The 13,353-nt window shown below is 46.3% G+C and overlaps 1 protein-coding gene across 1 annotated transcript in view; it reads right to left on the bottom strand.

The window, feature by feature from the left end:
- LOC107296161 (uncharacterized protein K02A2.6-like) overlaps positions 1 to 10,308 on the bottom strand; it is a gene marked incomplete at its 3' end in the record, with an annotated part of 13,126 nt that extends 2,818 nt beyond the window's left edge. The window contains exons 1-2 of the mRNA XM_029285992.1: positions 10,005 to 10,308; positions 2,204 to 2,394 (exon numbers count right to left, since the gene is read on the bottom strand). Coding sequence (XP_029141825.1) covers positions 2,204 to 2,394; positions 10,005 to 10,308 — 495 coding nt within the window. The remainder of the gene's footprint in view (positions 1 to 2,203; positions 2,395 to 10,004) is intronic.
- Between the last annotated feature and the right edge of the window lie 3,045 nt (positions 10,309 to 13,353).

Below are 13,353 nucleotides of genomic sequence, written 5' to 3'. Positions count from 1 at the left end.
CGAGGCAACGAAGCTCAGCTGGGCCCTTGTCCTGAAGATCTTTGGACCTCCTCCCAGCTGCTTGGTAAAGCTTGTCCACCTCTTCTTCAGGATCTTCTTCCGAATCCTCACGCACGTCTTCCTTTTGAATAGTGGCGGTCTCTGGAGCGCTTCGCTTAGGCCGCATGTTCTTGACCGCCCCACCTGCAGCTTCTTCAGCCGAAACCTCTCGCAGAGCATCTTGGAAGGAGACATCTTCCCTGGCAAACAGCCTCTGCTGTAAGTCTGTGTTCCTCAGTCCGCACACAAAACGATCACGCAGTCTTTCCTCTAAGTCCTTGAAGTCACACGGTTTAGCTGCTCTTCTCAAGGCCGCAACGAATTCTTTTGCTGATTCCCCAGCTCGCTGATCTCTCTGTTGAAATGTGTGCCTCCACCTGTCCTTGGAAGGGTCCTGCAAACTCTATGTGCACACGAGACCAAGGAGTTTGCGTGGTCTCTCAGCGATGCACTGGTGCTTGAGGCATTTCAGGTTGGGTCTCCTGACAGACCTGGCAGTTCCTTACTTGAGCCTCTATGTCCTTATCCATCACAAGTAACTGCTACCAAGTGCCTTCATCCTAACTGTGCCTGGATGACCCTCATGCAGAGATTCTAAAACTCTGGCTCTTAATGTGGGTGGGACTATCACCCTGCTTCCCCATAGCATGCAGCCTTTATGAACTGACAGCTCATCTTTTCTGTTAGTGAAACTATGAAATTCTGGACCTGGTCTGCTATCAGGCCACCGCCTCAACTCCCAGTTTAGAACACAACTGAGTGTTCTGTCAGTGGCAGTTTCAGCAGCCACATCTCCTGCATGAAGGGGAGTCCCAGGGAGATCCTGGATTGCCAGGATGCGAGCTGCAGGTGCTGGGTTGGGGTCTGTGTCAGGCAAAGGCAGTCGGCTGAGTGCATCCGCACAGCCCATTTCCTTGCCTGGCTTATGGACTAGCCTGTAAGAATAGGCAGCCATGAATATTGACCATCACAGCATCCTAGGAGAAAGGATCTGTGGGGTCTGCTTGTCTGCTGTGAAGAGTCCTAAGAGAGGTTTATGATCCGCGAAAAGAGTGAAAGAGTGCCCATATAGGAAGTCGTGGAATTTTTTAATTCCAGCTACAATGGCTAAAACCTCCTTTTCTATCTGCGCATAATTCCTCTCTGCAGGGGATAACGTTCTGGAATAGTAAGCGATGGGTGCTTGGTGCCGATCTGCCATTAGATGGCTTAAAACTGCTCCTATGCCATACGGTGAAGCATCACATGCTAAACTGACAGACAATTTCTCATTGAAGTGAGCTAATACTGAGCTTGATGACAGCAGTGATTTGACTGTTTTAAAAGCTTTTTCATGGGTGTTTGTCCACTCCCACAATGTCTTTTTATCCAGAAGCCGATGCCAATGCTGCCTTATGTGGCAGAAATGAATGGTAGAAATTAAGTAGCCCTAAAAATGCTTGCAGCTCCCCTTTTGACTTAGATCTGGGAGCCAGTTGTATAGCTTTAAGCTTAGAGTCAGAGGGGTGGATTCCAGCAGCATCTATCCTGAATCCCAGGAACTCAGTAGAGTTCACACCAATTTGGCACTTGTCTATTTTTAACTTCAATCCTGCTTCGCGGAACCATTGAAGAACTGCTCTGAGATGTTCTGCTATGACTGCTGCGGATTCCCCAGCAATCAGAACGTCATCAAAATAAGAGCACATACCTGGAATATTCTTAAGTGTGCATTCCATTATACTCCTGAGGTAACACTTACCCCAAACTGCAGGCAACGAACCCTGAATGCCCCTCTATGTGTGACTATTGTCTGAGCCTCTGCAGTGGCATCATCCACAGGCAGTTGCTGATATGCCTGTGCGAGGTCCAGTTTAGCAAATACACAACCTCCCTGCAGTGATGCCAGGATGTGGCTTACCACTGGAACTGGGTAAGCATGTTGCTGCAAAGCTTTGATAATTGTGCATTTGTAATCAGCACAAATACGAATGTCCCCATTGGGCTTCACTGGGGTTACTATGGGGGTTTCCCACACACTGCTATCTACAGGTTGAAGCACTCCCTTCTGTACTAACTTGTCTAGCTCTGCATCTATTTTAGGCTTTAGTGCGAAAGTTACTGTTGGATCAAGGTTAAGGGAGATTGGTGCTCCCTTGTATTGACCTAAATTAGGGCTGAATACATCAGCAAATTCCTGGCACACAGCCGTTAGGTCAGCTGTTTGTGTGTGGTTGATGCCGGTTACTCGGATGCCCAGGGCATCAACCCAGTCCAGCCCAATCAAACTGGTGCGCTGGCCTTCAACGACCACAATGTTGAGGGGGCCCTCAAACTCTTTGAAGCTGACTTTTACTGTGGCTTCACCTTTCACCACTACGTGGCAATTTTGAAAGTCTGTCAGAACAAGGTTTGATGGTTTGAGTTGAACTCATTTCCTGCCTTGTCTGCAGATGTAGCTAAACGTTTTGTGAGAGATTATGGACAGGGCTGACCTGGTGTCTAGTTCCATAGAACAAGGGATCCCTTGCAGCCTGACTTTAAGTCTCAGCTTCTCTTTGGGCTCCTGTCCTTAATATGTTTCTCCTTCTGGAGCAGTAACTGACCTTATTCTGTCCCAGGGCCCATATACGTCTCCGTGGGATGTCTTCAGGCACAACTTTTCCCTGGCAACCTTTACAGACTCTGGCGATGTGCTCTTGTTTGCCACAAGCATGACATATTGCAGTGCAGAATTTGCACTCCGACCTCTTGTGCTATTCGCCGCAACTGGCACAGCTAGGGAATAGAACTGCCTTGTCAATGGGACATTGCCGTCTGATGGGTTGCTTCTGTAACCAGTCGATCTCATCACCCTTGTCTGGGTCTTCCAGTATTTCTGTAGTTTCATGGTGCACAGCTATCTGGCTGAGGGGAGTCTTCTGAGGTCATAAAGCCTTCATTGCTCCACTGGCACCCTCGTCAGCCATGACCTCTTTTAACGCATCCTGGAACATCACCGTTTATTTTGCGAAAAGCCTTTGCTGCAAATCTCGGTTCCTCAGGCCACACACAAGTCCATCTCTGAGTCGATCCTCTAAATCAGGAAACTCGCAGAGTCTTGATGCTTGTCTTAGTGTAGCCACGAATTCAGCTGCTGACTCCCTTGCCTGTTGCTCTCTTTGCTCAAATGCATTCTGCCAAGCAATAACAGACAGCCAGGGTTCAAAATGTTCCTTTAGCCTCCTCTTCAGATCAGTGTATGTGACTGATTCTAAGCTGGCTGGGGCAATCAGGTTCTCCGCGATGTCGAAGGTTGCCTGCCCACACATGCAGAGCAGGGTTGCTGCCTTCAGCCCATCATCTCTCATCTGGTTGGCCCACAGGTAGTTCTCCACCCTGGAGACGTAGGAGCTCCATTGTTCAGGGTGAGAAACATCAAATTCATTCAGCTTGCCTGTTCTATCCCAGCCTATTGCCATCCTTGTTAGAGGCACAAGGACCAAACCCCTGTTGATACAATAGGCTGGAGACTTTAAAACAAAACAAAATACCTTTTATTTGGGTGACAAACCTGTCAATAAGTCCAAAACACAAACAGCAAAACTCAAGTCCAAAGGAAGGAAATAGTCCACAGGAACAGGTTGCAAACAAGACGAACAGACCAGGATTCCAAGAAGCACTTTGCAAACAGTTGCCTTCAGCAACCAGCACCACCCACACCTCCCCTTTTTCTACAGCAATCCCAGGGCGTTGCCTCTCATTGCCTTCTCCTTTTACTTTGGAGTTGTCGCATTGACTGCTGTTGTTTTTCTCTCGCTACCTGATGACGTCTGCGAGCATCAATTAGAAAATCCAGGTGTGAGCCTTCCGAATCTGACTCATGCTCCTCACACAGCTGAGCTTCATCAGAAACACGACTGGAGGGGCCAGGCTCTTCATCAAGCCGTGAGTCCTGTAATTCATCAGAGCCTCCCTCTGATCCTGACGGCCCCTCAAAGGCCTCCTCCACCTCCTCCTCAGATTCCNCCATAGCTGATACTCACGAGGTCTTGGTCAATGACTTCTTCTGCTAGGAGCTGCTAGGTAAATCCTGGAGGCACAGCGATCCAGGGATCACTGTGCCTCCAGTGTGACTTTACTGGCAGGCAGGGTGGGGACGTGGTCCCTACTAGGGCTCTAGTGCCTGGTCTCACACCCTAGTGACTTCTGGCTAAGTGCTTCAGCGCTCTCTCTCAGCAGCATCCCACCCTCGTCACAACTGTTGTATATTGAGTTCGTTGAGGCATAGACCAGACCGATGTAATACAACTATTCTTTATTGCTGAAAACACAGAAGTGGCTCCGACAACCACTTGACATCTATTTATACAGTGCTGCCACTAGGCAGCGACCAATCATTTTAAAGAACAATTTCCCGCTTAAATTGTAGGCTAGCAGTTTGCTCCGAGACAGTTGGAGACTCTTTTCAAAAAAACACAACAACGGATCATAACAACTATTAATGACTAACCCAATACATTACAAAAACTACATGTGGCTGAGGGAGAGGCTCCCTCCCCCACTGCTTCTAGCCTACAGATTTGAGTTTACTGAGAGCACCATAGAAAAAATACTAAGGAAGGAAAGTAAATTCAGCCTATTGATATAGATATGTATTCATATCAGCATGGACACGTATGCATTTTGCTTCAGTTCTTATAATATGAGTGAAAGGAATCATATCAGGGTACAGGGCTGGTTTCAAACATTTTTTACCACTTGTCACTGAAGCAAAAGAAGTATTTCTATTTAGATGTCCGTATAAGTTGTCTTTGCTTGGTGCCCACAATTGGGACTGGCAAATTCATTGCTAAGCCCTGCAGTTGCTAAGTGAAATATCAGATGACCATGATGGGCTTATACCTGACATCTTCGTCAGCTATTAAGGAAGGCACTGCAGTCATTATGCAAAACATCACATAACTGCAATTTTGCTCTATCTTCTCAGTTAACTTTGATTATTGTAAGCCAGTTGCAAACATGTAAATGGTAAACTCATGATTTCAGGACATTACAACAGTAATAAATGCAAGGATTGCTTGCAAATCTATTTTTTTTATTCCATTGTAACTTTAAACAGTTGCTAAACAAGGCAATCTGTAAATGAGGACTACCTGTACTGTCACAAACGAGTAATACTGTTTGTGAGAAAGCATCTTCCACTAAGGTAGAGTACCGCAGACTTGTGTTACAGAAAACATGATCTTTTTAACTACCATAGGAGAATGGATGCTGTTATATCTTCGGTTCATTAGGCATTGAACAAGGCAGAGTGTTGAAACAGCAAACAAGTTTATTAACTCAGAACAGAAGCAGCCCTAAAGGCTGCTGCACAGCTATTGATACAGTTAGCCTCTAGGTGGCAACCAATAGGTTTAAAGTAACAGTTTCCTGCCCCAACCCTCATTATCAACTTGGAGACAGCCAGTCTGGCTTTCAGTAATAGCAACTGTTAAACAATACAGCAATGTAGGTCAGACATTAAGCAAGTGATTTAAAACAGTTGTGGCCAATACATTACACCCCTTCCCCCTAGATGGCTCAAACTCTCAATTGCTGGACATAGTCCTGCAGATATTTAGGCAGCCTTCTTGACCATTCTGAACATCTAGGGGTTGCAGGGGTCTCCCGGTCTACCCGCTCACCTGCCCGGCTGGGTAGACCAGGACTCTGAGGTCCAGTGAAGTCAGGTTGACTCGGGTCCCTTTGGCTGGCCAGTCCCGGTCGGCCCAAACCAAAGTCCAATCATGCAGCAAAGTCTGCAGGGGTGTCCCTCAGTGCAGTTTGCCAGTCCTGTTCAGCGGATACTGTCTGTCTGTCCAGGGGAAGCTCTCCTATGGCCTTTTCCCCGTCTCCTTGAGTAAGAGTTCTGTTGGAGCGTGCAAGCTCCTCTGTTGGGCCACTGTCGCATGGCCCTTGAGAGTGTGGCCCTCTTGAGAGGCCTGAGCCAGCGACTGGTTCGCTAGCCTCCGACGCAGCTGGTCAATGTGCCGGCAAATGACTCGCCCATCTTCCAAGACCACCTCATAAGAGAATGGTCCCGACACCTTAACAACCACGGCTGCCAGCCACAAAGCCCCTTGCCTGTAATTCTGGGTCCAAACCCGGTCACCCACTTGCAAATTTCAAGGTGTCTTTGGCTGAGCAGAGTCCGAGGCAACCCGGTCGGGGTGTAGCCTGTCCAGCTTGGTGATCAAACATCGGCCTCATCTGAGTTCGGCTGGGCTTCTGCCCGTGGCAGTAAAGGGAGTTGTGCATGGGCAGAGTAGAAAATCTGCCAGTCTGTGGTGCCAATCTCCTGTGACAATCCATTTTAGTGATTCCCTGGTTGTGTGGACCATGCGTTCCACTTGGCCGTTCGAGGCCGGATGAAAGGGAGCTGACATGGCATGCCATATTAGATTTGCCCAGAGGAAAGACTGGAATTCAGAAGCAGTAAACTGAGCCCCTGTCAGAATCCAGTTATATTTCATTTCTATCTATCTTCTCTGATATAAAACCAATTCTTACTCTCTCCTGGATTCTGTCATACTACTAAGGGGGAGGGGGTATGCATGGTTCTTTTTTATTACTTTCATCTCCTCTATTCACTACAAAGTAACCTTTTGTTGATTTGCTTCAGATCTGCTAACCATAACAATGTAGCCATTTGCCTTTCATCCTATGCTCCTCTGAACTTCTCCTCCTTTACCAGCCAGCGAGAGAAAGGGGGGGGGGAGATGCAGCATCTGGGATCTGTGTGAGGAGATTTTGAATGATCATGCCAACAGAGCCGGACTGATGTTATCTCTCCTGGAGTTGACACCTAGAAATCTGCTGGTTTGAATCGCCTGGAAGAACTGTGGGGTGGGGCGGCTGCTTAGGGACATTTTAAAACATCAAATTATAAGGGAATCCCTCAGATCCTGTCTATCATGCCCGCTATCAGTTTCTTTTAATAAAAGTTCCTGTTGGAAGAGACCGTTTCCAAGAGTTCTGCTTTCTTAAGATGTGGATTGAAGTGGGTCCTTATAGCCCCATTGTCTGAGACTAACACATCTGGAAATCTGTGTGTTGCAAAGATTCTGCGCAGTTCCTGGATGGTCCTGGCAGTAGTCATAGTAGGGACTGGTGCGACCTTTAACCATTTAGAATGGCTATCTACCACTATTAGAAACAGCTGTCCCTGAAAGGGCCCGGCAAAATTGATGTGGATTCTTGACCACGGTGTGTGTGTGTCCTCCCATTGGTGGACAGGGGCTTGCAGCATCTCTGGTCTGGATTGCTGGCACGTGTAGCAACCATGTACTTGGGGCTCGATGGCTTTATCTATCCCTGGCCACCAAAGGTAGCTCCTCGCAAGTGCCTTCATCCAGACTATTCCCGGATGACCCTCGTGCAGACTCTAGGCCTTAAAGAGCTCAGGACTATGACCCTACTTCCCCAAAGGATGCACCCCTTATGAGCTGAAAGCTCATCTTTTCTCATGAAGAAAGTCTGAAATTCTGGCCCTGGACATTTGTCCAGCCATCCTGTGTGTACCCAGTTTAGCACACGACTCAGCGTTTTGTCAGATGCTGTCTTTAGCAGCTATGTTCCCAGTGCGAAGGGGAGATTTTGGCAAATCCTGAATAGCCAGGATGCGTGCAGCCAGAGCTGGATCTGGCTCCACATGTGGCAGGGGCAACTGGCTCAGGCCGTCTGCATGGCCCATTTCCTTGTCAGGTTTGTGAATCATCCTGTAGCTATAGGCTGACAGGAAGATAGACCACCTCAGCATTCGAGGAGACAGAATCTGAGATATCTGTTTGTGGTGAACAACCCTAGGAGTGGCTTGTGGTCTGTGAAGACCGTGAACTGGTGGCCATACAAGTAGTCATGGAACTTTTTAACTCCGGCCACAATGGCCAGAGCCTCCTTGTCAATTTGCGCGTAGTTGTGCTCTGTGGACGATAGGGTCCTGGAGTAATACGCGATGGGCTTCTGCCTCCCATCAGCCATTAAGTGGTTTAACACAGCCCCAACCCCATTCGGGGATGCATCACATGCAATGCAGACAGGCAGCTGCTCATTGAAATGAGTGAGAACTGAGTTTGACGACAGCAGTGATTTGACTGCTTGGAAGCTACTCTCGTGGACATTGGTCCACTGCCACTGAGCTTGTATATCCAAGAACTGGTGTAATGGCTCTGCCACTGCGGCCTTGTTTGGGAGGAAGGCATGGTAAAAATTCAAAAGGCCTAGGAAAGCCTGAAGCTCTCCCTTTGACTTCGGCCTTGGGGCCTACTGGATTGCTTTTAATTTGGATTCTGCTGGATGAATGCCTTCGGCATTGATGCGGAAACCAAAGAACTCAGTTGACTCTACCCCAATCTTGCATTTTTCTTTTTTTAGTTTAAGTCCCGCGTCGTGGAACCGCTGAAGGACGGCCTTAAGCCGTTCAGCCAGAATCTCAACCGATTCCCCAGTAATGAGGACATCATCGAAGTAGGGGCAAACCCCTGGAATTCCCTTGAGCATGCACTCCATGACTCCCTGGAACAGCCCTGGGGCTACACTCACCCCGAACTGTAGGCGCTTAACCTTAAAAGCCTCCCTATGGGTGACAATGGTCTGGGCTACCGCCGTGGCCTTGTCCACATGCAGTTGTTGATAGGCCTGTGCCAAATCTAATTTGGTGAACACACGGCCTCCTTGCAATGATGCCAAAATATGGCTGACAACTGGCACAGGGTACGCGTGCTGTTGAAGTGTCCTGTTGAAGGTGCATTTATAGTCAGCGCATATTCACACTTCCCCATTGGCCTTTAATGGCATTACTATGGGGGTCTCCCACACCCCACTGTCTACGGGCTGCAATACCCCTTGTTCCACTAGCTGATCCAGCCCTGCATCGATTTTGGGTTTTAACGCAAAAGGCACTCTACGAGGCTTGATCCGTATTGGAGTTACCATAGGATCAAGCTTGAGGGCGATCGGAGGACCCTTGTACTCCCCTAGACTAGAATTGAAAACATCCACAAACTCTTGGCAGACTGCAGACAGATCTGCCGCTTGTGTTCGGTGAATGCCGGTTACTTGAATGCCCAATGCATCAAACCAATCGAGCCGTATGAGGCTCGTGCATTGGCCTTCCACCACTATGACATCTAGTGGCCCCTTGAACCCCTTGAATTCCACCAGAAATGTGGCTTTGCCTTTGACCACCACTCGGGAGTTTTGGAAGTATGTGAGTAGTAGATTAGATGGCTGGAGCTTGGCCCATCAGTTGCTACGATGGCATAGGTGCCTGAATGTTCCTTGTGAAATGATGGACATGGCTGAGCCCGTGTCCAGTTCCATCTTGCATGGAACTCCCTGAAGCTTGACCTGTAGACTAAACTTCTGCTTTAGGGGGCAATGGGCACCAGTGCGGAATACACTCCTTTGGCTGGAGCAGAACCCTACTCAGTATTGACCCAGGGCCCCGGTACCTCTCCTGAATGCGTCTTCTTTTGGGCGGTCCCTCTGACAACCTCAGCAGATGGCGGCAATGTGGCCTGGTTTGCCACAGGCCCGGCACGTTGCAGTTTGGAATCGGCAATCCACACATTGATGGCGGCCTCCGCAGCCCATGCATCTAAGGAATGGAACTGCCTTCTCAGCTGGCTGCGGTCCCTTCTCCGGGTGCTTTTGTAACTGGTCGACTTTGTAGTCTGAGTTGGTGTCTTCCATCTGCTCGGGGTCCTCATGGTGGACAGCTTCGGTGCTTAGCGCGCTTTTGGAGGGCTGCAGCGCTTTAATGGCCCCTCTGGCGGTTTCGTCCGCCGTGGCCTCCTTCAAGGCCTCCTGTAGTGAGAGAGTCTCCTTAGTGAACAGTTTTTGTTGGAGCTCTCGATTCTGGAGTCCACAGACTAAGCGGTCTCATAGTCTTTCCTCCAAATCCACAAAATTGCAGAGTCGGGATGCTTGACGAAGAGCTGCAATGAATTGTTTTGCAGACTCACCAGGTTGTTGCTCTCGTTGCTCAAAAGCGTGCCTCCACGCTATAATGGATAACTTGGGCTTGAAGTGGTCTTGGAGCTTTTTTTTCAAGTCTCCGTAGGTGACCGACTCGAGTGGCGCCGGGGCGACCAGGTTCTCTGCAATGTCGAAGGTGGTGGGGCTGCACATGCAGAGGAGTGTCGTGGCCTTCAATCCATCTTCAGCGACCTGGTTGGCGTGGAGGTAATTTTCAACACAGGAGATGTAGGACGCCCATCTCTCCGGGTGAGTTACTTTGAATTCTTTGATCTTCCCGACCTTTGCCATGGTGGTTTGTTTCTTTGTTCAATGCCTTGCGCTGCTGGCTTCTGTGTAGGCCCTAGGACGGATCCTTAGGGCACGGTGGTCTCCAGCGTGGCTTGCTGGCAGACAGAGGGGAGGGGAACGTAGTTCCTGTCAGGTTCTGTGCTGACCTCACTCCCTAGTGACTTCAAGCTCTCTCAATGAAGCAGCATATCGCATCCTCGTCGCAACTGTTATATCTTTGGTTCTTTAGGTATTGAATGAGGCAGAGTGTTGAAACAGTGAACAAGTTTATTAACTCAGAACAGAAGCAGCCCTAAAGGTTGCTGCACAGCTATTTATACAGTTAGCCTCTAGGTGGCAACCAATAGGTTTAAAGTAACAGTTTCCCCCCCCAAACCTCATTATCAGCTTGGAGACAGCCAGTCTGGCTTTCAGTAACAGCAACTGTTAAACAATACAGCAATGTAGGTCAGACATTAACAAGTGATTTAAAACAGTTGTGGCCAATACATTATAGATGCAAAACTGCTATGAAATAATATCCTTAGATTTTTTTGCCATCTGACAAAGTTTTTTCCCTCTGCCTAGAGTTAATGCTATCTTGGTCCACTATACAGATAATATAAGTATCTCAAGCATGTATATACCAATTAACTTTTTGTTTAGATTCAAGCAAATAGTAATAGGGATATTTTCTGTGGAAATGTGCTATTCATTATGTAACATTTACAAAGGGACTTTTTTTTTTAATTCAATACTGTCTTCAGGCTCCTGTTTTGCAGAATGCCACATGTCTTTTTATTTTTTTCCATAGAAATGGTGCAATGCTTAAGTAGTTCATTTTTCATCTGTAAGTAATTACTTCTTATTTTGCTTTTGAATAAACAGTGTTTTAAAATAGACTAAAGACAACTTTTTTTGTTAAGGGCCATTTTTGGGTTGTGTCAAGACTGGTTTACACTTTCACCTATATTCTGCTTTGCTCGCAGCTTGACAAAAAAGGGGGGAATGGAATGCAAGGGTGTGGGCAGTTGCATCTGAGCATCGTATTTTCCCATGAGAGAGTGCCCAACCCAAGGACACATTGAGCAGGTGGACTAGTATTGCTCGCTCTTTTCCTATAACAAAATGAACAGAAGTGATTGGTGGACGTAATGAATTGTGGGTGGCCCACAGGGAATGGAGGGAATTAACTATGCTAGCTTTTGTGCTGGAAACCCAGAGCTGGTTTTGCTTTGTCTGTGTCGATATGGTTTATTCAGTAATGTTTATAATCTTGGTAAAATAATGTCCCAGGAGTTTCTTTTTCTGGATCTGCCAACTGGACAGTTGACAGGTTGTTGCTAGATTATTACTGAATATATTTATTCTATCAATAAAATATTAGAACTTTCTGCTTTCCATAAAGCAATTTCTCACCACTATGTGTATAAAGGATCTGCATTTAATAATGCCTTAGAAGTATTAGTATAAGATCAAAAAGATATATTAGTTTATTGGCTTTTAGCCTACCTAGCACCTGCATTGGAAATGTTCAGATAAGTTAAAAACATCACATACAAAACTATACAAAACAGATGAAAGCAACACAGTACCAAGATAAAGCCAGCAATAACAATAAGAACTCATAAAAAGCAAAACCAGCACCAAAATAAAACAGCCAGAGATCTAATTTCTTCAATTGTCTAGGAAAATAAAATAAATTTTACCTGGCACCAACAGTGTCATAACATAAGCCTCAGGGACATCTCCCTGGGAAGGGTAATCCAACAGACAGGCATCCTTCTCTTTGCTGCTACCTAACTAATTTATTTGGTAGGGGGAACCAAAAAATCACTGAGAAATTACAAAGTTGGGACTCTGAAGTATTGTACAGTATTTCTTTAAGGAAAACTATATGCATATTTATCCATGCACAGCCTTAACAGTAACAATCACAGCCTTGGAAAAAATAATGTTTTGGATTTCTAATGCTCCTCTCTCATTCTTTGATTCTGCAAACAATACCATTTTTAGGGTACAGGCTTCTTCTTTTCCTGGGTTTTTATTTCCTTCTAGATAAGAAATGTGTATATATCCCAAGCTTACAAAACAAACAAACAAACAAACAAACAAACAAGTGATTCATTAGCCAACCAGCCAGCCAATTAATAGCATCTTTTCAGGAGTAAGTAAAATTGCTATTAATTCTGTTATGGCCCAGATAAAAAATGCTGAAAATACAAAAAGTGATCTCACTTTTCATACATGTCAGCATCTAAGAGGAGTTGAATGTTAACTATTTCTTTGTTTTTGTGAAACTTGTAAAAATGTTTTGTTGGAACTGATAACTTTGAAAAAAACAGGACTTCTGGTTTGCCACGGCTGCCATGGATGTCTGGGAAATTAGTTTCACCTCCCCCGTCCAGTTTCGCATCACTGGGTCAAAAGTCACCCCGTAGAGGCGACCAGCAAGGAGGGGCTCTTGCTGGATCACAGGAGAGCGGTAGCTCTCCTGCTAGAACCGCCGGTGAATCCCTCCAAACTGGCAGACGAAAGACCGGCCATATAAATATGGCTCGTCAGTAGGCTGCAGATAGCCAAAGTCACACTCACCATCTGACAACTTCAAAGCAGCGTGGAAAGGACTGGGTAAGATCTACCTCTCTTAAATCCTAATTGCTTTTTTGTACCTATTCAAGCTGCTAAAGTACTTTCCCCCCTGTGGAGAGGGAAGGGGGATTTTAGCTCTCCCTCCAGAAACAGTGGCAATTGAATATACAGGGGAGTTTTGAAAACATTGAAAAAATAATTGGATCCCAATTGTAACTTTATTTCCTAAAGCTTGTGGATTAAAAGATTTTTGATTATCTACTTTTTACTTTTTATTTTTATTTGAAAGTCTGGTTTTCCCCCCTCTTAAAATAGAAGAAAAAAACCAAAAGGATTAAAATAACTTTGAGATTTAAAGGAATTCCTTAAACAGTGGGGTGACATCTTGTGGCTAAACCTGAAATTGCAAATTGTTATTCTTAAAGAAAAGAGACTTGGCTGACAGTTCAGAAAACAAGATAAGATTCAAGTAAC

Source organism: Protobothrops mucrosquamatus, unplaced genomic scaffold (genome assembly GCF_001527695.2).
Source record: "Protobothrops mucrosquamatus isolate PMUCROS unplaced genomic scaffold, P.Mucros_1.0 scaffold2669, whole genome shotgun sequence".
In the NCBI taxonomy this organism is placed as follows: domain Eukaryota; kingdom Metazoa; phylum Chordata; class Lepidosauria; order Squamata; family Viperidae; genus Protobothrops; species Protobothrops mucrosquamatus.
The sequence above is the reverse complement of the archived record's forward strand: the minus strand, read 5'-3'. Positions and strand labels throughout refer to the sequence as shown.